The sequence below is a fragment of the Microcaecilia unicolor genome, chromosome 3 (genome assembly GCF_901765095.1).
Source record: "Microcaecilia unicolor chromosome 3, aMicUni1.1, whole genome shotgun sequence".
In the NCBI taxonomy this organism is placed as follows: Eukaryota; Metazoa; Chordata; class Amphibia; order Gymnophiona; family Siphonopidae; genus Microcaecilia; species Microcaecilia unicolor.
Genome location: NC_044033.1, coordinates 387,223,249 through 387,244,944, shown reverse-complemented (window position 1 = coordinate 387,244,944; position 21,696 = coordinate 387,223,249). Strand labels below are relative to the sequence as shown.

Here is a 21,696-nt window from a genome sequence, read left to right as displayed (position 1 = left end):
CAACAAGAGAAGGAAAAATTCTAGACGTAGTCCTTAGTGGAGCGCTTGATCTGATGCAGGAGGTAATGGTGCTGGGGCCGCTTGATAACAGTGATCATAATATGATCAGATGTGATATCGTCTTTGGAGTCAGTGTACACAGGAAATCCAATATGTTAACATTTAACTTTCAAAAAGGAGGCTATGATAAAATGAGAGGAAGAAAGACCAGCTGCCATGGTTAAAAAATGAGGTGAAGGAAGCTATTAGAACTAAAAGAAAATCCTTCAGAAAATGGAAGAAGGAACCGACTGAAAATAATAAGAAACAGCATAAGGAATGTCAAGTCAAATGCAAAGCGCTGATAAGGAAGGCAAAGAGGGACTTTGAAAAAAAGATTGTGTTGGAGGCAAAAACACACAGTAAAAAATTTTTTAGATATATTACAAGCTAGAAGCCGGCAAAAGAATCAAGTTGGACCGCTAGATGACCAAGGAGTAAAAGGGGCAATCAGGGAAGACAAAGCTATAGTGGAGAGATTAAATTAATTGTTTGCTTCAGTCTTTCCTAGGAAGATTTGGGAGAGATACTGGTGCCAGAAATGATATTCAAGGCTGACGAGTCAGAAACTGAATGAAATCTCTATAAACCTGGAGGATGTAATAGGGTAATTTGACAAACTGAAGAGTAGCAAATCTCCTTGACCGGATGGTATTCATTCCAGAGTACTGATAGAATTGAAAAATGAACTTTTGGAACTTTGTTAGTAATATGTAATTTATCTTTAAAATCGAGTGGTACCGGAAGATTGGAGGGTAGCCAATGTAACGCCGATTTTTTTTTTAAGAGTTTCCAGAGGAGATCTGGGAAATTATAGACTGGTGGGCCTGATTTTGGTGCCGGGCAAAATGGACTATTATAAAGATCAAAATTACAGAGTATATTCAAAAGCATGGATTAATGAGACAAAGCCAACATGGATTTAGTGAAGGGAAATCTTGCCTCACCAATCTATTATATTTCTTTGAAGGAGTGAACAAACATGTGGATAAAGGTGAGCCGGTTGATATTATGTATCTGGATTTTCAAAAAGCATTTGAAAAAGTACCTCATGAAAGACTCCAGAGGAAATTTGTGAGTCATGGGAAAGAAGGTAGTGTCCTATTGTGGATTAAAAACTGGTTAAAAGATAGAAAACAGAGATTAGGGTTAAATGGTCAGTATTCTAAATAGAGAAGGGTAGATAGTGAGGTTCCCCAGGGGTCTGTGCTGGGACTGCTGCTTTTTAACATATTTATAAAAGATCTAGAGATGGGAGTAACTAGTGAGGTAACTAAATTTTCTGACGACACAAAGGTTTTCAAAGTTGTTAAATTGCAAGAGGATTGTGAGAACTTACCAGGGGACCTTACGAGACTGGGAGACTGGGCGTCTAAATGGATTCTGACCACGTGATCAACTCAAAGTTTCTCCATTAGCTGCGAGTTTTTATTAGCTTTTATCTGCTTCCCTGATTCTGACTATGTGATTCACCCTAACCCCAGTTCTAGAAGCTGCAGGAGTTTGATTGTGACCCCTGTTGCAGGCGGCTACTGTGTCAGGCCCAACCTCTTGTGCTTTCATTAAAGGACTTTTATCATATTCCCTTGGCTGGTCATGGTTTGTAGCATCCTCTACTATTGCTTTGCACCTGAGTGTGTTTGGCTATATTTGTGGACTAACACATTCACAACCACACCCATAACAAGCCACCACTAAATCTGTGCTTCTTATGGCAATTAGTTGTGCAAATAGTGGCACTGTAAAACCAGCATTTATATGTGTATGCCATCTAAGTTTCCAAGTTTATTACTACTACTACTACTTAGCATTTTTATAGCGCTGCCAGGGTTACGGAGCGCTGTACAAGTTTAGACAAGGGGAAGGACAGTCCCTGCTCAAGAGAGCTTACAATCTAAAGGTAATAAGCTATGTAGTCAGTGTAGGTATCAGGAATGGGGAAGGTGGTTAGGCGCCAAAAGCAAGGGAGAAGAGATGGGCCTTGAGTAAGGACTTGAAAATGGGCAGGGAGGGTGCACGGCGTATGGGCTCAGGAAGTCTGTTCCAGGCATAAGGTGAAGCGAGGCAGAAGGGGCGGAGTTTGGAGTTAGCGGTGGTAGAGAAGGGTACAGATAGGAGTGATTTGTCCTGAGAGCGGAGGTTACGGGTGGGAACATACAGGGAGAGGAGGGTAGAGAGGTAATGGGGGGCTGCAGATTGAGTGCACTTGAAGGTCAATAGGAGAAGCTTGAATTGTATACGGTAGCGGATCGGGAGCCAGTGAAGCGACTTGAGGAGAGGGGTGATATGAGAGTATCGGTTCACGCGGTAGATAAGACGTGCGGTGGAGTTTGGGACAGATTGAAGGGGGGATAGGTGGCTAAGTGGGAGGCCAGCGAGGAGAAGGTTGCAATAGTCAAGACGAGAGGTAACGAGCGAGTGGACGAGGGTTCGGGTGGTCTGTTCAGAAAGGAATGGGCGAATTTTGCTAATATTATAGAGGAAGAAGTGACAGGTCTTAGCTGTCTGCTGGATATGGACAGAGAAGGAGAGGGAGGAGTCGAAAATGACTCCGAGATTGCGGGCTGAAGAGACGGGGAGGATGAGGGCGTTGTCAACAGAGACGGAAAGTGGGGGAAGAGGAGAAGAGGGTTTGGGTGGAAAGACAAGGAGCTCAGTCTTAGCCATGTTCAGTTTCAGATGCCGGTTGGACATCCAGGCAGCGATGTCGGAAAGGCAGGCCAAAACTTTGGCCTGGGTTTCGACTGTGATGTCAGGAGTGGAGAGGTAAAGCTGGGTGTCATCAGCATAGAGATGGTACTGGAATCCATGTGATGAGATCAACGAGCCCAGGGAAGAGGTGTATATTTGCTATATTGTACATCATGCAAGGTTATCTGGGCAGTTTACAAAATTATCAATAAAGAAGAATGGGTAAAGTGAAGAAAATGGAGAAAAGAGACAGGATGGGAACTAGAATATATGTCAGGATAGAAAGAGAAAAAAAGAACAGGAAAGTAGCATGTCTGCCTTGCCCCTCAGGCCCCCTCCGGAAAGAATTAGGTGTCAACTATACGCGTCTTCAAATAAAAATGTCTTGAGCTTTGATTTAAATTTAGCCAGTGAGGTTTGTAAATGTAATTGGGAGGGCAGGGTAGTCCAGAGGGAAGGGCCAGTGACAGAAAAAAATTGAGCACAGAGTTATATTGTATCTGGTTTGCTTGAAAGATGGGATAAGAAGATTTTGATGCGATGATCGAAGAGCACAAGAAGGGTTGTAGTGTATCAGTGATTGAGAAAGAAAGGATGGAAGACCTGTAGCCTGGACTTTAAAGACAAGAATGAGAAATCTTATAGGTGATCCTGTGTGAGAGTGGTGGCCAATGTGCAGCTTTCAGGAGGGGTGTGACGTGATCACATTTCTTGGAACCAGTGATTAATCTAGTTGTGGTATTTTGAATTAATTGTAGGTGGTGTAGGTCTCTTTGTCTGAGGCCTTTGTATAGGGAGTTGCAGTAGTCTAACTGGATGAGTACAAGAGGTTGTACTTGGATCATGAGAACAGATTGATCTGATCATATGCAGCTTATAGAAGCAGCACTGCACAAGTGAGGTAATCTGTGGTCTAAAGGAAAGTGTGCAGTCTATAATGCCCAAACTTTTCAAGGACAACACTAAGGGCACTTGAAATCCACACAGAAGAACTGGCGATAATAGAGAGGTACTACTGCTGGTAAAAAGGAGAGCTTTAGATTTATCTGGCTTTAATTTTAACTTGCTATCAGTTAACCAACTAGTAATATGCGAAAGACCATAGTTAAGATGGTAGATGTCTTGGAGGTTGGTAGGATCTGGGTATCATCTGCATATGAAGTCAAACCGATAGACTGAATCAGTGTCAAGAGGGGTGCCACACAGATGTTAAAGAGGGTGGGAGACAAGATGGAACCCTTAGGTACCCCATAAGTATATATGATTGCCGCTGCTGGCTTTGAATAATAATCTGCTTTTAACTTTGCTACTGCTATTTATTTGTTACATTTGCTTCCAGGTAACACAAACCAGTGGGAACAACTCCGCTCAATTAGAAAATTACAGCCAAAAATCAGCGGATAATTTGTATGAATTGTAAGATAGTGAATTAATAATGGAGAGGGAGAGGACCTCAGACCGGTGATATCGTTAATCAATTAGATTACATAGATATAATCACCATAATATAATCACTGGTCCTCTACCAACCTCCTCCCTGGGTGTCAACTCAAATACTTCTAGTGCATATATGTAATATATAAAATATCCATAGTGCAAAACATTATTGCAAAGCACAGCTACTTAGCTTGTTGCGGCTCAAACAAGGGCCTCCCCAATGGTCCCGTTTCGCCAACTGGGACTTCATCAGGGGAAGAGCACCCCGCAACACCAAACTATGGCAAAATCCCAGCTAGCCGTCAATACAGCAAGACATATATGAGTGAACACCCAGGGAGGAGGTTGGTAGAGGACCAGTGATTATATTATGGTGATTATATCTATGCAATCTGATTGATTAAAGATATCACCAGTCTGAGGTCCTCTCCATTACTAATTCACTATCTTACATTTCATACAAATTATCCGCTGTTTTTTGGCTGTAATTTTACATTTGTATCCCACATTTTCCCACCTTTTGCAGGCTCAGTGTGGCTTACATATAACCGTTAAAGGCGTTAGCCGGTTACGGTTTGAACAAATAAATAGTATGAATGAATACAAAGTGATATTTTTATTTATTTATTACATTTGTATCCCCGCTCTTCCCCACATACAGCAGGTCCAGTGCGGCTTACATAGTAAAAGAAAGTATCTTACGTGGTAAAGAATACAGTAAAAACAAGGAAATGTAGGAACAGTATTATAAATTGTGGTGATATTGTGTTATGAGGTATATGTATGGTAGGAAACATTTGGGAGGAACTTAGAGAAGGAAAGAGGGAAGAAGAGTCAGGTAATGTCCGTTACAGTCTTTGGTTATATTGTGTCGTAAGTGACTAGTATTTTTATGTTGGCTTTAGGACACGTAACTTGAATAATTACCCACACTCTGGATTGAGAGCATGCACTCTGTTTCTACCATTACATAGATTCCCGATACTTTATAAAAGAATATTTTCTAAAATTGACTGAAAAGCCAAAATAAGATCATGCATGATTTTCAGCTGAGCCCCAGATAAGCACAAAGAGGTGTATTTTCAAAAGTTTATCAGGACACACGCATGTAAAGTAAAAAGTTATTGCCTTCTATAACTGTTTGGCTGTAGGCAGAGTATAAGCATTGTAGCCCAGAAATTGCCAGCTCCTGATACTTTTTAATGTGTTCCATGTCAGTTCCATTCCATATTGCTGCTTAGGTTGAAAAATAAATCCAACCACTTTCTGATTCCCTGTCAGCTTGTTCTCCATCATCCAGGGGATCTGTAGCCATTCTGCATCAGTGGGCATGTCATGCCTAATCCATGCAGCCTCTGAAAAATGCACAATTAGCTATGCAGAATATTTATTACAAAACAGCTCATTGCACAGCAGATTAGAGCATTTCTGCCGGTACTTAGAGCCAATCTGTAGTACTGATACGATACTATATCAGTTGAGATGGAAATGTATGATCCCCAACTACAGTCATAAATTTAGTAGTACAGTTCATTGTGTTATGGACTTTGTAATCTATTCCCCAATCAACACCACCCAAACATGAATACCCATGTTAGAGACAAGATTACTGAACGTGAGTTAAAATTTTATTTGGCCCATCTCTAATAAAGACTATAGCAAACTTATGACCTGGTTTAGGTTAAAATTGATCTGTTTGTAGTCCTAGGAGAATTGTGATTACAAATTAGGATTAAAAAATTTCAGTATGAAGCAGGACCACAAATGAAAGCTGTTTATTTATATGTAAACATGAACTTACAGTTGTGTTGCCAGGTTAGTCCACTTGGCCAGATATTCAAATGATTTGTGCTCTTAGCTTTGGGAGTTATGCTTATAAATTGGCCTCTACTAAGGTGCGCTGAAAAATGGCTGCGCTAGTGTAGGTGTGTGTTTTGGGCGCGCGCAGATCCATTTTTCAGCGCGCCTGTAAAAAGGTCTTTTTTTTTAAAGTTTTGCTGAAAATGGACGTGCAGCAAAATAAAAATTGGCATGAATCCATTTTGACTTAGCGTAAGGACTTCGTGGTAACCGTGCGGTAATCATTTACGCACGTAGAATGACGATTAGCGCCCGGCTTCCGCCATTAGCCAGAAAATAAAAATTATTTTCCAGTGCGTGTAGCAGATGCGTGTAAAAACAAAATTACTGCTAGGGCCATGCGGTAGCCAGGCGTTAACTCCAAATTGACTCGCATTGGGCGCACATAGGCACCTATGCGTCTTAGTAAAAGGACCCCTGAATATTTACTATTTACACTCAAAGGGGCTGATATTCAACCTACGACGGTAAGCGGCTTGCAAGCCTTGGGCTGAACTAACCCGGATACTCAATGCCAGGGTATGTGCAGCTGTCATCATTCAATATTTGGGTTTGTGCGCTGACCCAGAAGTTAACTGGGCACTGGCCGATATTTAGGAATGCACTACCTGACCATCTTCGTCATTGTGGCAGTTTGATACAGATTAAGAAATCTTTAAAGACGCGTTCATTTGTGGCAGCCTATTTTTGAAGCAGTTATAGCAGTCATGTGTTATACTGAAGAAATCAGATTTTTTTTTAAAAATTGAGTTTTGTACGTTAAGTTTGTACTTGTAATTTGATGGTATTTTAATGTGTATGTTCATAGTTGGAAACCGCCTAGTTTATAGGTGATCTACAAATTTTTTAAATAAAAATAAATAAACTCGGTGCATAAAGTTAGGACAGCTTTTTTAACGCGTATTAACCATGTACATGCGTTAACCATGTAGACGCCTACATGGTTAGCGCGTGTGCTAATTGTAGGCGCGTTAAAAACGCTAACGTGCCTTAGTAAATAGGGCCTCAAATTTCACAGCTAAGCAGTGGCTTTACTCTGGGCAAGTCACTTAACCCTCCATTGCCCCCTGGTACAAAATAAGTACCTGAATATATGTAAACCGCTTTGAATATAGTTGCAAAAAACTAAGAAAGGCGGTATATCAAGTCCCCTTTCCCCTGACTCTGTCATCGGACCGCCCCTAATCTAGCTGGAGAAATTCAGTGCCCCTGAATAGCAACCCTTTTAAACATCAGCCCAAAATTTCATTGAACTCCTAAATTTAAGAGCGTAAAAAAGGGTTGGCAACAGGGACAGATTTAGGACGGAAAAAAAAGTTAGAAGTTTTGTTTTGATTTTAAGCACTAGACTATAAATTAAGCTCATAAATCTAGGCAAATGAATGGCAGGACTAAATTTAGAAACATGACTTTTATGCTCCTAAATTAAGATGAATTTGCGGCTTAAAACTTAGACGCCTAAGTTTAACTGAAAATAGGCACAAATTTAAGGCCCTGTTTACTAAGCCGCATTATAGTCGTGTTAACACTGTTAACGCGCGTTAACCATGTACGCGCGTTAACTGTGTACACTCCTACAATATCCCTGTAGGCGCCTACATGGGTAATGCATGTTCTAATTGTAGGCGTGTTAAAAATGCTAATGCGCCTTAGTAAACAGGGCCCTTAAGAGCCTAAGGTAGAGGCATTAATTTAGGAGCTCAGCTTTTTTTTTTATATCAAGCTTGTATAAATTAGAGCCATTAAACAAGCTGTAGATGATAGCTTTATAATGGCCTAACTTAGTACCCTGTTCCCTTTGTATTACTGAGCAGTAATGGCAAATATTTAATGCTGAGAGGGTGGTTATGCATGAAAGCTGTTGAAAGTTTAATGGCAGTATGGGCTTAAGCATTGGGTTGGCACACTGGGCAGGAAAGGAGATGTTGACTGCTCTAAATTAAAGTTTTCACAGGATGATCTTGTTCTTTTAAGAAAGGGGAAAGAATCAATGTGGCTGTGAAGACCTGCAAGAAGGACTGTGCCCCTGATGTCAAGGAAAAGTTCATGAGTGAAGCTGGTATGTTCCTGACTTTTTCTTTCAAACTGCTCTTTTATGTGGAAGAGAAATGAACATATATTATTTTATTAGCACATTGTGGTTCTAACTTTGTTTTCTGCGATGTCGTTAAAATAGTCCATAGTACCTGAAGATTCGAAGATGGCCAATATAACATTGATTTTTAAAAAGGGTTCCACGGGTGATCCGGGAAATTACAGACCAGTGAGTCTGACGTCAGTGCCAGGCAAAATAGTGGAAAGGGAAGGGAAACTATTATAAAGAATAAAATTACGGAACACATAGATAAACATAGTTTAATGGGACTGAGTCGGCATGGATTCAGTCAAGGGAAGTCTTGCCTCACCAATTTGCGTCATTTCTGTGAAGGCATGAGTGAAAAATGTGAGCCAGTTAATGTAGTGTATCTAAATTTTCAGAAAGGTTTAGACAAAGTTCCTCTGAGAAAATTAAAGTCATGGGATAGTGTCGCGTGCCCGCCCATGCGGGACGCGCTCTCGAGGTCCTTTGCATACCTTCAGGCTTCTTCCCCGGGAGCGCGGGGTTTGTGAGTCCTTTAAGGCAAAATCACCCTCCAGGTAGAGAGGAGACAAAACTGGACCGGAACTCCGGACTGGAGTTCTACACCGGAACACTCGGAACTGGAACGCACCGGACAGGTGCGCACTGGAGTGGGGCCCACTGGACTGGACACACTGGAGTGGCCCCACTGGACAGGAACATACAGGAGTGAAACCCGCTGGACTGGAACACACTGGAACGGAACTGGAACATCCTGGACCTAGACTTCACCTACACTTGACTGCCTCCCCCTCGGGTTGAGCCCTCAGGTTCTGGCAGCCGGTAGGACTTACAGGAACAACAGGAAGGAAGGTCCAGGGGTGCCCCCTGGCACCTAGGCGAAGGCAAGGCAGAGAAAGTCCGTGTTCCGGCAGCAGGCAGAACAAGCAATGGTCAGGACAAGGAACAAGACTACGGCTGGAGCCTCAGTATCAAGGAGAACTGGCAACAGGTAGAACAAGGGCAGAAGCTCCAGAAGCAAAAGAAACACACACGGAAACCCAGCAGGCTAAACACAAGAAGACATAGTCAACTGTACAAGCTAGTAGGAAAGCTATACCCAGGCAACCAGACATACACAGGAACATACACAGAGCAAAAACTCAGGAGACTTAGAAAAGCTATACACCAGCTAACAATAAAGCTGTGCCCAAGCTAACAAGTCAAACACTGGAAACAGACACAGAGCAAACTCAGAAGACTTCGTAAAGCTACACACCAGCTAACAACAAAGCTGTGCCCAAGCTAACAAGTCATGCCCTGGAAACATACACAGAACAAACTCAGGAGACTTAGTAAAGCTATACACCAGCTAACAACAAAGCTGTGCCCAAGCTAACAAGTCATACACTGGAGACATACACAGAGCAAACTCAGAAGACTTAGTAAAGCTATACACCAGCTAACAACAAAGCTGTGCCCAAGCTAACAAGTCATACACAGGAAACAAACACAGAGAACTAGCAGAGCTAGACACAGAAGGGTAGGAAACCCAAAGAGCAATAAACACAGAAGGGCAGAAACCCTGCAGAGCTATAAACACCGAAGGGCTGAAACCCTACAGAGCTATAAACACAGAAGGGCTGGAAACCCACAAGCGATAAACACAGAAGGGCTGGAAACCCACAAGCGATAAACACAGAAGGGCTGAAAACCCACAGAAGGGTAGGAGACCCACAGAACAAATAAATACAGAAGGGCTGAAAACCCACAGAAGGGTAGGAGACCCATAGAACAAATACATACAGAAGGGCTGAAAACCCACAGAAGGGTAGGAGACCCATAGAACAAATAACAAGGAAAGCAAAACGGTGCTAACAGCACACTAACCTCGGGACCTAAGGCACTGCGGAGGGAATGGCAATGCAAAGGCCAGGACTGTAGTCTTCAGGTGACTAATAAAGCCCATCAACACCAGAGCCACAGGTGCAGCAATCACCTTGCAACCAAACAGAGGCTTGACACTCAGAGCAGGCATCCCATAGAAAGTAACAGCGGGAGCCATCTTGGATACTGGCAGAGACGAAGAGGCGGCAGCCATCTTGGAAGAGGCATAGCCCACACAGGTGAGGTTCAGTAGGGCAATCAGCACACAGAGCCAGAGAGAAACTAAGACAGAGACAGAGACAAGCAGAAGCCAGCACAGCCACTGACTCCCTGAAACAGGGTAAGTATGAGGGTAGTCACGGCCATAGTCGTGACAGTACCTCCCCCTCAAGACCCCCCTCCCGGTCCCCACAGGGGATTCAGGTGTCCAAGGGTAAGTGTGGTGAAACCTCCTGATGGGCTTCAACACACCAACATGAATCACTGGACTGGCAGTAGCAAGCACAACTGGAACTTGAAAAGAGGAGTGGCCCTTGAAACCAGGAAGTCTTTTTGGGCAACCACTATGCCGGCTTAGAGTCTGAGATGCAGCATCTTGGCTGGAACTGGAACTCGGAGCAGGCTCAGCATCTTGGCTGGAACTGGAACTTGGAGCAGGTGTAGCATCTTGGCTGGAACTGGAACTCGGAGCAGGCTCAGCATCTTGGCTGGAACTGGAACTCGGAGCAGGCTCAGCATCTTGGCTGGAACTGGAACTCGGAGCAGGCTCAGCATCTTGGCTGGAACTGGAACTCGGAGCAGGCTCAGCATCTTGGCTGGAACTGGAACTCGGAGCAGGCTCAGCATCTTGGCTGGAACTGGAACTCGGAGCAGGCTCAGCATCTTGGCTGGAACTGGAACTTGGAGCAGGTGCAGCATCTTGGCTGGAACTGGAACTCGGAGCAGGCTCAGCATCTTGGCTGGAACTGGAACTCGGAGGAGATTCAGCTGCAAGGCTGGGCGCCCCCCTCTGGCCGGACTGGGACGTCTCTCTAACATTAGCTTCAGGCAGCGTCTGCCGAGCAGGGTTCAAGAGGAGACGGCCCTGGGATCCCCAGAGCATGCTAGCAGGCTGAAATGCAGAAAATGGGTTTCTCCGGGCCCCAAGCCGTTGAACACATCTTCTCTCAGCTATTGCTTCGGACTGAACAGGAGCTGAACCGGGACCGGGACCCGGACTGGTATCAGAAGCTTGACTGGCAGGGCCCCTCAAACTGGACTCAGGAGCTTGGCTGGGAGCGCCCCGCGAACTGGACTTTAACTGAGGCTTGACAGAACACACCCTTTGGACAGGGATCGGAGGCTCGAGCGGAAGCGCCACTCGAACTGGCCTTCGGAGCTTGATTGGAGGTACCCTCCAGACTGGAAGCGGAGGTGCCACCTGAACCACCCTGTGGACTGGCACCGGAGGCTTGATTAGAAGCCCCCCTCGCACTGGACTCAGTGGCTGGACTGGACGGGTCACTTGGACAAGAACTGGAGACTTGACCCGGAGTGCCACTTGCATAGGCCTTGGAGACTCCATCGAAGGCTTCCCTCGGACTGGACTCGGAGACTTCAAAGGGCGTGCCACTTGAACGAGGACTGGAGGCTCGACCTGGAGCGCCACTTGCATAGGAATCTGAGGCTCCGTCAGAAGCATCCCTCGGACTGGACTCAGGGGTTTCAAAGGGCTTGCCACTTGAAGGAGGACAGGAGGCTCGGTCAGCTGTGCCACTCGAACAGGAATCGGAGGTTCAATTTGCAGCGTCCCTCGGACTGGACTCAGAGGCTTGACTGGGAGCGCTACCTGAACTGGAATCGGAGGCTCAGTATGAAGCACCCCCTGGACTGGATTCAGGGACCTAGGTGTCGGCCCTTCTTGGACTGGAATCAGAGGCTTGGTACGCCGTCTCACTTGGCCGGACCTCATGGACCTGCATAGAACCGTCCCTCGGGCTGAACTCAGAAACTTAGCTGGCGGCTTCACTCGAACAGGGTTCGAAGGCTCTGCTTGAAACCCTCCTCGGACTGGACTCAGCGCTGGAGGACTGTAATCCTGAATAGGAACTAACCCGCTATGGTACCGCAGGCTGCTCTGCTGAGGGGGCCTGAGCGGAGGAATTCCCCGGCGTCTTCTTTCGGCCTCAGCCTCCGGAGTATCCCGCAGAGCTGGCTCCTCCAGAAGTCTGAGGCGGTAATCCCAGAGCGAGATAGCAGGATTCATGTCAGAAACTGGGCTATGGCGGACCAGACGCCACCAGAGACGCTTTCTTTCAGCTGCTGCTTCAGGAGTATCCTTCAGGGCAGGATCAGACAAAAGTATTTCCCGGTAATCATGGAGCGTCAAAACAGGGTTCAGAGAAAAAATTGGGTTGTAGAAATCCACACCATAATCAGGAACTGCACTGGTGCTGGACCCTGGATTGTCCACAGGGAACGAAGCTGTGGACAGGTAGCCAACCTGGACGGCTGATCTTGCCGGACTCATGGCCTTTGCATTCTGTCGCGTGCCCGCCCATGCGGGACGCGCTCTCGAGGTCCTTTGCATACCTTCAGGCTTCTTCCCCGGGAGCGCGGGGTTTGTGAGTCCTTTAAGGCAAAATCACCCTCCAGGTAGAGAGGAGACAAAACTGGACCGGAACTCCGGACTGGAGTTCTACACCGGAACACTCGGAACTGGAACGCACCGGACAGGTGCGCACTGGAGTGGGGCCCACTGGACTGGACACACTGGAGTGGCCCCACTGGACAGGAACATACAGGAGTGAAACCCGCTGGACTGGAACACACTGGAACGGAACTGGAACATCCTGGACCTAGACTTCACCTACACTTGACTGCCTCCCCCTCGGGTTGAGCCCTCAGGTTCTGGCAGCCGGTAGGACTTACAGGAACAACAGGAAGGAAGGTCCAGGGGTGCCCCCTGGCACCTAGGCGAAGGCAAGGCAGAGAAAGTCCGTGTTCCGGCAGCAGGCAGAACAAGCAATGGTCAGGACAAGGAACAAGACTACGGCTGGAGCCTCAGTATCAAGGAGAACTGGCAACAGGTAGAACAAGGGCAGAAGCTCCAGAAGCAAAAGAAACACACACGGAAACCCAGCAGGCTAAACACAAGAAGACATAGTCAACTGTACAAGCTAGTAGGAAAGCTATACCCAGGCAACCAGACATACACAGGAACATACACAGAGCAAAAACTCAGGAGACTTAGAAAAGCTATACACCAGCTAACAATAAAGCTGTGCCCAAGCTAACAAGTCAAACACTGGAAACAGACACAGAGCAAACTCAGAAGACTTCGTAAAGCTACACACCAGCTAACAACAAAGCTGTGCCCAAGCTAACAAGTCATGCCCTGGAAACATACACAGAACAAACTCAGGAGACTTAGTAAAGCTATACACCAGCTAACAACAAAGCTGTGCCCAAGCTAACAAGTCATACACTGGAGACATACACAGAGCAAACTCAGAAGACTTAGTAAAGCTATACACCAGCTAACAACAAAGCTGTGCCCAAGCTAACAAGTCATACACAGGAAACAAACACAGAGAACTAGCAGAGCTAGACACAGAAGGGTAGGAAACCCAAAGAGCAATAAACACAGAAGGGCAGAAACCCTGCAGAGCTATAAACACCGAAGGGCTGAAACCCTACAGAGCTATAAACACAGAAGGGCTGGAAACCCACAAGCGATAAACACAGAAGGGCTGGAAACCCACAAGCGATAAACACAGAAGGGCTGAAAACCCACAGAAGGGTAGGAGACCCACAGAACAAATAAATACAGAAGGGCTGAAAACCCACAGAAGGGTAGGAGACCCATAGAACAAATACATACAGAAGGGCTGAAAACCCACAGAAGGGTAGGAGACCCATAGAACAAATAACAAGGAAAGCAAAACGGTGCTAACAGCACACTAACCTCGGGACCTAAGGCACTGCGGAGGGAATGGCAATGCAAAGGCCAGGACTGTAGTCTTCAGGTGACTAATAAAGCCCATCAACACCAGAGCCACAGGTGCAGCAATCACCTTGCAACCAAACAGAGGCTTGACACTCAGAGCAGGCATCCCATAGAAAGTAACAGCGGGAGCCATCTTGGATACTGGCAGAGACGAAGAGGCGGCAGCCATCTTGGAAGAGGCATAGCCCACACAGGTGAGGTTCAGTAGGGCAATCAGCACACAGAGCCAGAGAGAAACTAAGACAGAGACAGAGACAGAGACAAGCAGAAGCCAGCACAGCCACTGACTCCCTGAAACAGGGTAAGTATGAGGGTAGTCACGGCCATAGTCGTGACAGATAGGAAGCAATGTTCTCTTCTGGAATAGAAATTGGTTATTGGACAGAAAACAGAGGGTAGGGTTAAATGGCCATTTTTCTCAATGGAGGAAGGTGAATACTGGATTGCTGCAGGGATCTGTACTGGAACTGGGTTTTAACATATTTGTAAATTATCTGGAAATTGGAGCAACAAGTGAAGTGATTAAATTTTCTGATGACACAAAACTATTCAAAGTTGTTAAAACACATGTGGACTGTGAAAAATTGCAGGGAGAATTTAGGAAATTGGAAGCCTGGGCATCCAAATGGCAGATGAAATTTAATATGGACAGATGTAAAGTGGTGCACATTGGAAAGAATAATCCAAATCATAGTTACCTCTCATATGAGGAAAGGCTAAAGAGCTTGGGTTTCTTCAGCTTGGATAAGTGACGGTTGAGAGGAGATATGATTGAGGTCTACAAAATCCAGAGTGGTGTAGAACGAGTAGAAATGACCAGGGGACAGTCAATGAAGTTAAATGGAAATACTTTTAAAATAAATTGTTGGGGAGTTCGCAAACCTAAATCCCCTTTGAAAATATTGTTGGGTTCTTGGAATAGGGGAGGTATGGGATTTCCTTATTTCAAGAAGTATAACCAGACATGTCTTCTTCACCATCTTGGAGACTGGCTTTTGGATCAGCAGGAATACACTCAGAGGCAGCTTGAGATTGATTATTTTGCTCCATAGCACCTTTATTTATTTATTTATTTATTTATTTTTTGCAGGCCCCATTGCATACTGTCCCCTCCTCGGTCAGGGGAAGCATTCTGATGTGTCCGTTACAGGATATGTGAAGGGATTTATCTAAGTACTGGCAGGTTGATCCGGGGACCTTGGATCTCTTGCCCATTCGGTGTAATTTACTGTTTTCCCCTGGCAATGATAATAGGACATTCCAGGTGTGGGATAGACTGGGTATCATGAGATTAGAACATGTATTGAATAAAGAAGGCACCGTGTTAAGTTTGGGAGCTGTGGGAATTGGTATAGACGTTAGTATATTTTTGCTTATAATCAATTGCATCATTATATTGGCATCGTAAATACGAACTCTTTGGAAGCTTGCCATGGTCATCATGCTCGCAAATTCTTTGCCGAAGTTAGAGGGGATAGGCTTTTGGTATCTGGCCTTTATAAGGCATTAGTGATAATTTCTCCTTGGAGGGGCGCAGAGGTCATTAGAGCTTGTTGGGCCCAAGATGTGGGATGCACAAACCTTTCTCTTGATATTATAAAGCTGACTTTGCATATACCTGAAATTATGGTGAGTTCAGAACTCTGTGAATGCCGGTTTCGGGTACTGCATAGGGTTTCCATGACCAAGGCACTGGTGTTTAAGATGGGGGGTGTGGACACGCCCCTTTGTGCCAAATGTCAGAGGGGGCTTAGTTCGTTCTTTCACTCCTTCTGGGAATGGCCGATCATCCAAGCTTTTTGGACTGCAATTTTGCATTATTTGGAAGCTCTACTGGGTTTGCGGATACCTTTCTCGCCCCTAGGAATTCATTTGGATAAATATGAACTTTTTACGTTTCAGGGTATGGATGCTAGGCAACTTATTCGTAAGGCCTGTCTCTTGAGTAAAAAAAAAAAATTTTTTAAGTGGAAAAGTGCTGCGCCACTGGAGTACTGGCATTGGTGCAACCGATTTCATGTATTAATGATGTTAGAACGTACTGGGGCACAAAAAGCATTTCTTTTCCATCACGTGGCTAATTCCCTCTAAGGGGGTAGGGGCTGGTGGCATTTTTTCTGGGATGGTAATTTTCAAAACCAAATTTGGGGTGTGGGATGGATGGTTTGTTTGTTGGTTTTCTGCCGTATTGCAGTTTCTTTTTCTGTTCTCTTGTCCATACATCTTATTTTTTTTTAGAGGCAGAAGGCTATAAGAACACAAGCCTTTTTCTTTCTTTTGTCATTTGCTTTTTTTTGGGTGGGCTTGTACCTGCTGTTTGTTGTATCTACTATTGACTGGTTTGTTTCTTATTATGTTATTCTACTAAACAGACTTAAATATATACAGAGGGTAGGGGCGGAATACAGGTAAAAGTGGGGGGATAAAATTGTAAAAACAATTGATGACAGACTTTTCCATTACTGTTTTATGTGCAAGCTTTAATACTTTATTCATTGTATAGCAATTGTGTTGGATGAGTTTTGTTTTGTTTTTTAAACTTCTGTCGTCAATAAAAACATTGAAACATAAAACAAATAGGAGGACATATTTTTTCTCTCAACAAATAAAGCTGTGAAACTTGTTACCGGAGGATATGGTAACAGCGGTTAGCGTATCAGGTGTAAAAAAAGATTTGGATAAGTTCCTGGAGGAAAAGTCCATAGTCTGTTATTGAGATGGGCATGGGGGAAGCCACTGCTTGCTCTGGGATTGGTAGCTTGGAATGTTGCTACTATTTGTGACGTGGAACTTGTGACGTGGACTGACCACTGTTAGAAACAGGATACTGGGCTAGATGGACCATTGGTCTGACCCAGTATGGCTATTCTTATGTTCACATAGGAGCAATGACAGGATCATTTTTAATAGAGGGTAACGGACTCTTTGCATGTTCATATTTAGATCACTGAATGAAATCCCCTATGTGTTCTGCGTGTGGGGTGGAGGAGAGAGCTAACATAGTGGTGTGGGACCTTTAAACTCTAGTGGTTCTAGTGACTTTACTGTAAAGTTTCCTCTGTTATTCGTTGCCACCCAAAGGAAAGGCAAAGTGAAAACCTACCTCTCAAAGGCTGTGACACCAGTCTTAACATGCCAGAGGATCGAGTTTACTGCTGTTGGAGTACAGGTGCAGGGGTGAGTGCCAACTGCCAGCTCAACTGATAAGAGGGCCGGTGATTTTGACTGCTTGGGGGGATGCTGGTAGTGGTCATAATTTAGACTTAAAATTAATACTTGTAATTTAAATTTGAAATCCCTTTCTCCTGATGTGAAGATATTGATGCAAGGGGTTGAGGCTTATTGAAAGGTACATGTTAGGAAAATGGCCCATTTTAGTTAGATTAAAAGGCCCATTTTAGATAGATCATACAGAACAGAGTTGGAACATACTAGTTCTCCTTGTATTTTAAAAAGGCTCTGCTAAACGAAGAGCCCTTTATAACCTACAACTAAGGATGTGTAGGAGTGCACATGTATTTACTAGCACATATACCCCCCCGGATTCTATAAGAACATAACTGCCATATTGAGTCAGACCAATGGTCCCATCTAGCCCAGTATCCTGCTTCCAACAGTGGCCAATCCAGGTCAAAAGTACCTGGTAGAAACCCAAATAGTAGCAACATTTCATGCTACCAAACCCAGGGCAAGCAGTGGCTCCCCCCATGTCTGTCTCAATAACAAACTATGGACATTTCCTCCAGGAAATTGTACAAATCTTTTTTAAACCCAGATACACTAACTGCCGTTACCACAACCTCCAGCAACTAGTTCCAGAGCATAACTATTTTTTGAGTGAAAAAATATTTCCTCCTATTTGTGTTAAAAGTATTTCCATATAACTTCCTTGAGTGTCTCCAAGTCTTTGTACTTTTGGAATGAGTGAAAAATCGATTCACTTCTACTCGTTCTACACCACTCAGGATTTTGTAGACCTTAATGATATCTCCCTTCAGTCTGGCACACAAATTTCCTCACGCAATGTTGCACACTATTTCGAGATGCATACACAACTAAATTGGCTAACGATCCAATTAGTGCCAATAATTGGGTGCTAATAATTATTGGTGTTAATTGGCAACAATTTGGATTTGTGCACGCATCTTGCTAAGTGTTATTCTATAAAGATCTGCGTGCAAATCATATAGTGTGCAACTCAAAAGGAAGTGTGGCCATGGGATGGGCATGGAACGGATGAGGGACGTTCACTAAAAATTCTCACTATATTACTGAATATCGGGAATCCGTGCCTAAATTACACATCAAGTTTTATACCAGATTTCAGTTGGTGTAAATCCTCATGCCCAAAGTTTGGCGCAGAAATCAACTCTAAGTTCTATTCTATAAATGGTGCCCAACTTGGAGCTATAGGTAAAAAGTGGGATGTTTGACCACGGAAATACGTTTGAGTTCTCCACTTGATTGCGGATTTTTTTTTTGCTCAACTTGGAGCATCATTTGTAGAATAGTGTTCCGCACGGATTTATTTTGGTGTCATTTTTTGAGCGCCGTTTACTGAATGTAGTTCATAGTAGGAGCTGCCATATGCACATAGAAAAAAAGAAGTGGCATGAATGTGACAGCTTCCACGTGGAAGTACCAGCACTAGCACTTAGAAGTGGTGTGAATGAGAACCAATGTTCATAGTGATCTGTCATATCTGTCTGTTTTTTTTTTTTTGCAAGTTCTGATGAAGCAGCTGGACCATCCTCACATTGTGAAACTGGTGGGCATCATTGAAGAAGATCCCATCTGGATCGTTATGGAGTTGTATCCATATGGAGAGGTGAGAAAAAGCAAAGGAAAACAGGGTAACTGGGCAATGAGATGTCCACACCATTTTCTTGGATCTGGCTGCATTTCCTTTCGTCACGAGGGCTCAACCAAGCATGTCACTTGCTAGTTGCTCGCAGAATGACTCGGATCATAGTCAGATCATAAGAAATTGGCACGCTAATCTCTCTTTTCACAAGAGGTTATGAGTATTTAGTCTCTAAAAGGTATTAATGATACTGGCAAGAGTCCTCAGTGATTTTCCATTTGAAAATGAGGCCCAGGACAAACACCATAGATGCAGAATATCCACAGTATGGGAGAAGATGCATGTATACCAATCCCCCAAACTTTTCCCCACTCCTTTTTTATGTGAATAAAAGTATATGCGTTCTGAATGATATGCATAAGTTTTCCCACACTGCGGGCTGAGGCAATAACCAATACTATTCAATACTTGATTGTGTAAGACAATAAGGACAATCTATGGAGGAGTAGTCTAGTGGTTACAGCACTGGTCTTGCCATCCAGGGGTGTCTGGTTCAAATCCCACTGCTGCTCCTTGTGATCTTGGGCAAGTCACTTAAACCTCCATTGCCTCAGGTGTGAAAATTAGATTGTGAGCCCTCTAGGGTCAGGAAAATGCCCAGTATATTTGAATATAGCTCACCTTGAGCTATTACTGAAAAAGGAGTGAGGAAAATCAAATACCTAGAATTGCCATATTGGGGTAGACCAATAGTCCATCTAGGCTAGTGGCCTGCCAATCCAAGTCAGAAGAACCCGGCAGAATCCCAAAGTAGCAAGATTCCTTTCTGCTGACCCCAGAGATAAGTAGTGGCTTTCCCCATTCAAACTGAATGGGCTGCGTCACATTTGCCAAACTTGGAATCACTAGCGCGGCTTAGTAAAAGGGGCTCTGAAAGACCAAATATCCATATATTTGTGGGCCAGGTTGTGAGAGGAGAGAAAGCATGCCATAAAAATGTCCAGATACTGTAGCACTGATATTCAACCCTGTCTGGATAAGATATCCATTTAGTTTAGGCTTGACAAATAGCAGGCCTAAACTAAAGGAGAGTGCCAGCATAGTGACGGCACAACATGTGTATTTAGCAGCACTGCCTGTATGGATAGCGGTGCTGAATATGTATACTAGGTTAAGTGTTGCTGCTGGCGCTTAACTTAGTATGGTCGTTGTATCAGCTAAAAAAATCCAGCCCTTGCATGTTTAGCAAGATGTTCCCAATCTTCGGGTTAATACTATGAATAGGTTGAGAGTTTGGCACAAGAATCATTAAATTTAATTAGGCAAGATCAGTAGAGAAAATTTGTTCACTCATTAGGAAACTGATTTGCTTAAAAGGTGATTTTATAATGGGGTTGAGTCTGTTAAGGGGCTCATTAAGGTAGGGCGATGCTGAGTAGGGTTATGTTTGTAATTGTATAAGAAAGATTAAACCTCTTGATTTCCATATTACTGATATCAAAATAATTTGTTAGAAAATGTGATTTTTATGACTCGCTGTGATCCACCTTGAACTCAAGATGGCAAAGCAGAATATAAATGCCATGTTAAATTAAATGAAAATGATCTGTTCTCATCATCTTACAGCTTGGCCACTACCTGGAAAACAAGAAGAACACCCTCCAGGTTTTGACCCTTGTCCTGTACTCCTTACAGATCGGTAAAGCACTGGCTTACTTAGAAGGGATCAGTTGCGTTCACAGGTAAGGCAGTGTTGGAGAGGAGGTTTAGCACAAACTGACTTGCAGTAGACCAGTGATAACTCTTTTAAAGCATCATAAAAATCAGTTACAGCTCATACTTAGAACACGAGTGTCAAAAAGATTCCATTTTAATGTGTCTTTCTGAGATTATCTCGATGTGTTAAGGTGGCTCAGTAAGTGGCAGTGGTAGAGTACTACATTTCTAGATCTGCTTATTTTGTTGTATTGCCTCAGGCTTTGGCCAAGGTTTCCCGGAGGGAATTATCAGTACTGCTTCAGCGGGATTCATAGTCCTAGCCAAGCTGCATCACAATTTAGCATGGGTCTTGATTATTATTATTTTTTTATTTATTTGTTTGTTTATTTATTTATTTATTTTTGCCTTTCTCTGCAGTCTAAGAATTACCAATACTTCCAACATTTTGGATTTTAGATCTACTAAATTGCCTATCCAAATCCTAGCTTAAGGCGGGTTACAATTTAGGTTTAGTTACAGTATTTCCATGCCCAAGGGGATTTACAGATTATAGATAGTGACGTGACTTGCCAGAGGTGACAAAGAGCATCAGTGGGAGAAGCGAGATATGAACCCCAGCTACATCATTTGATTATTGTGTGAATTTAACAGCTGTGCTTTTTATTGGGGTGCTTTCAGTGTGTTAGCAGTTGATGGCTCTTGCTCCTCCCCCCCCCCCCCCCCCCCAACCTCTAGCTGAGTCCATTTGGGACCAGCTTAAAGCCTATATCTGCCCTGATGATCACACAGATATTTTGCCTTCAGGGATATAGCTGTCAGGAATATTCTGGTTGCAAACCATGAGTGCGTGAAACTGGGAGATTTTGGACTGTCCCGATACATAGAGGAAGAAGAATATTATAAAGGTAAGCCCAGGAAGATACATGGCGAGTTAAATGGAGGCGTTGTTCTTAGCAGGAGGTAAGCCTTGATACAGCTGGAAGCGAAACATAGCCTAGGGAAGCTGAGAATCAGTAACTCCTGCTTTTCTGGATCCAGTCCTTGAGACATACAATACAAAGGGGACTTTAAAAAAAAGTGTCTGTCTGTCTATCTGTCTATCTATATATGGCTTTAGAAGTAGAAAATATTTAAAATGGGCAGTGAATGTGGAAAATGCAGCACTTCAACCCAGTCTAAAAAGCCACTGTAAATATGAGTCCTTTTGCTACA

At 43.9% G+C, this 21,696-nt stretch overlaps 1 protein-coding gene across 3 annotated transcripts in view; it reads left to right on the top strand.

Moving 5' to 3' along the window:
- PTK2B (protein tyrosine kinase 2 beta) overlaps window positions 1-21,696 on the top strand; it is a 322,330-nt gene that overhangs the window by 232,064 nt on the left and 68,570 nt on the right. For all 3 annotated transcript variants that reach the window (XM_030198678.1, XM_030198677.1, XM_030198679.1), the window contains exons 16-19: window positions 8,002-8,086; window positions 18,689-18,789; window positions 20,392-20,507; window positions 21,289-21,389. In XM_030198678.1, the coding sequence (XP_030054538.1) occupies window positions 8,002-8,086; window positions 18,689-18,789; window positions 20,392-20,507; window positions 21,289-21,389 (403 nt within the window). The remainder of the gene's footprint in view (window positions 1-8,001; window positions 8,087-18,688; window positions 18,790-20,391; window positions 20,508-21,288; window positions 21,390-21,696) is intronic.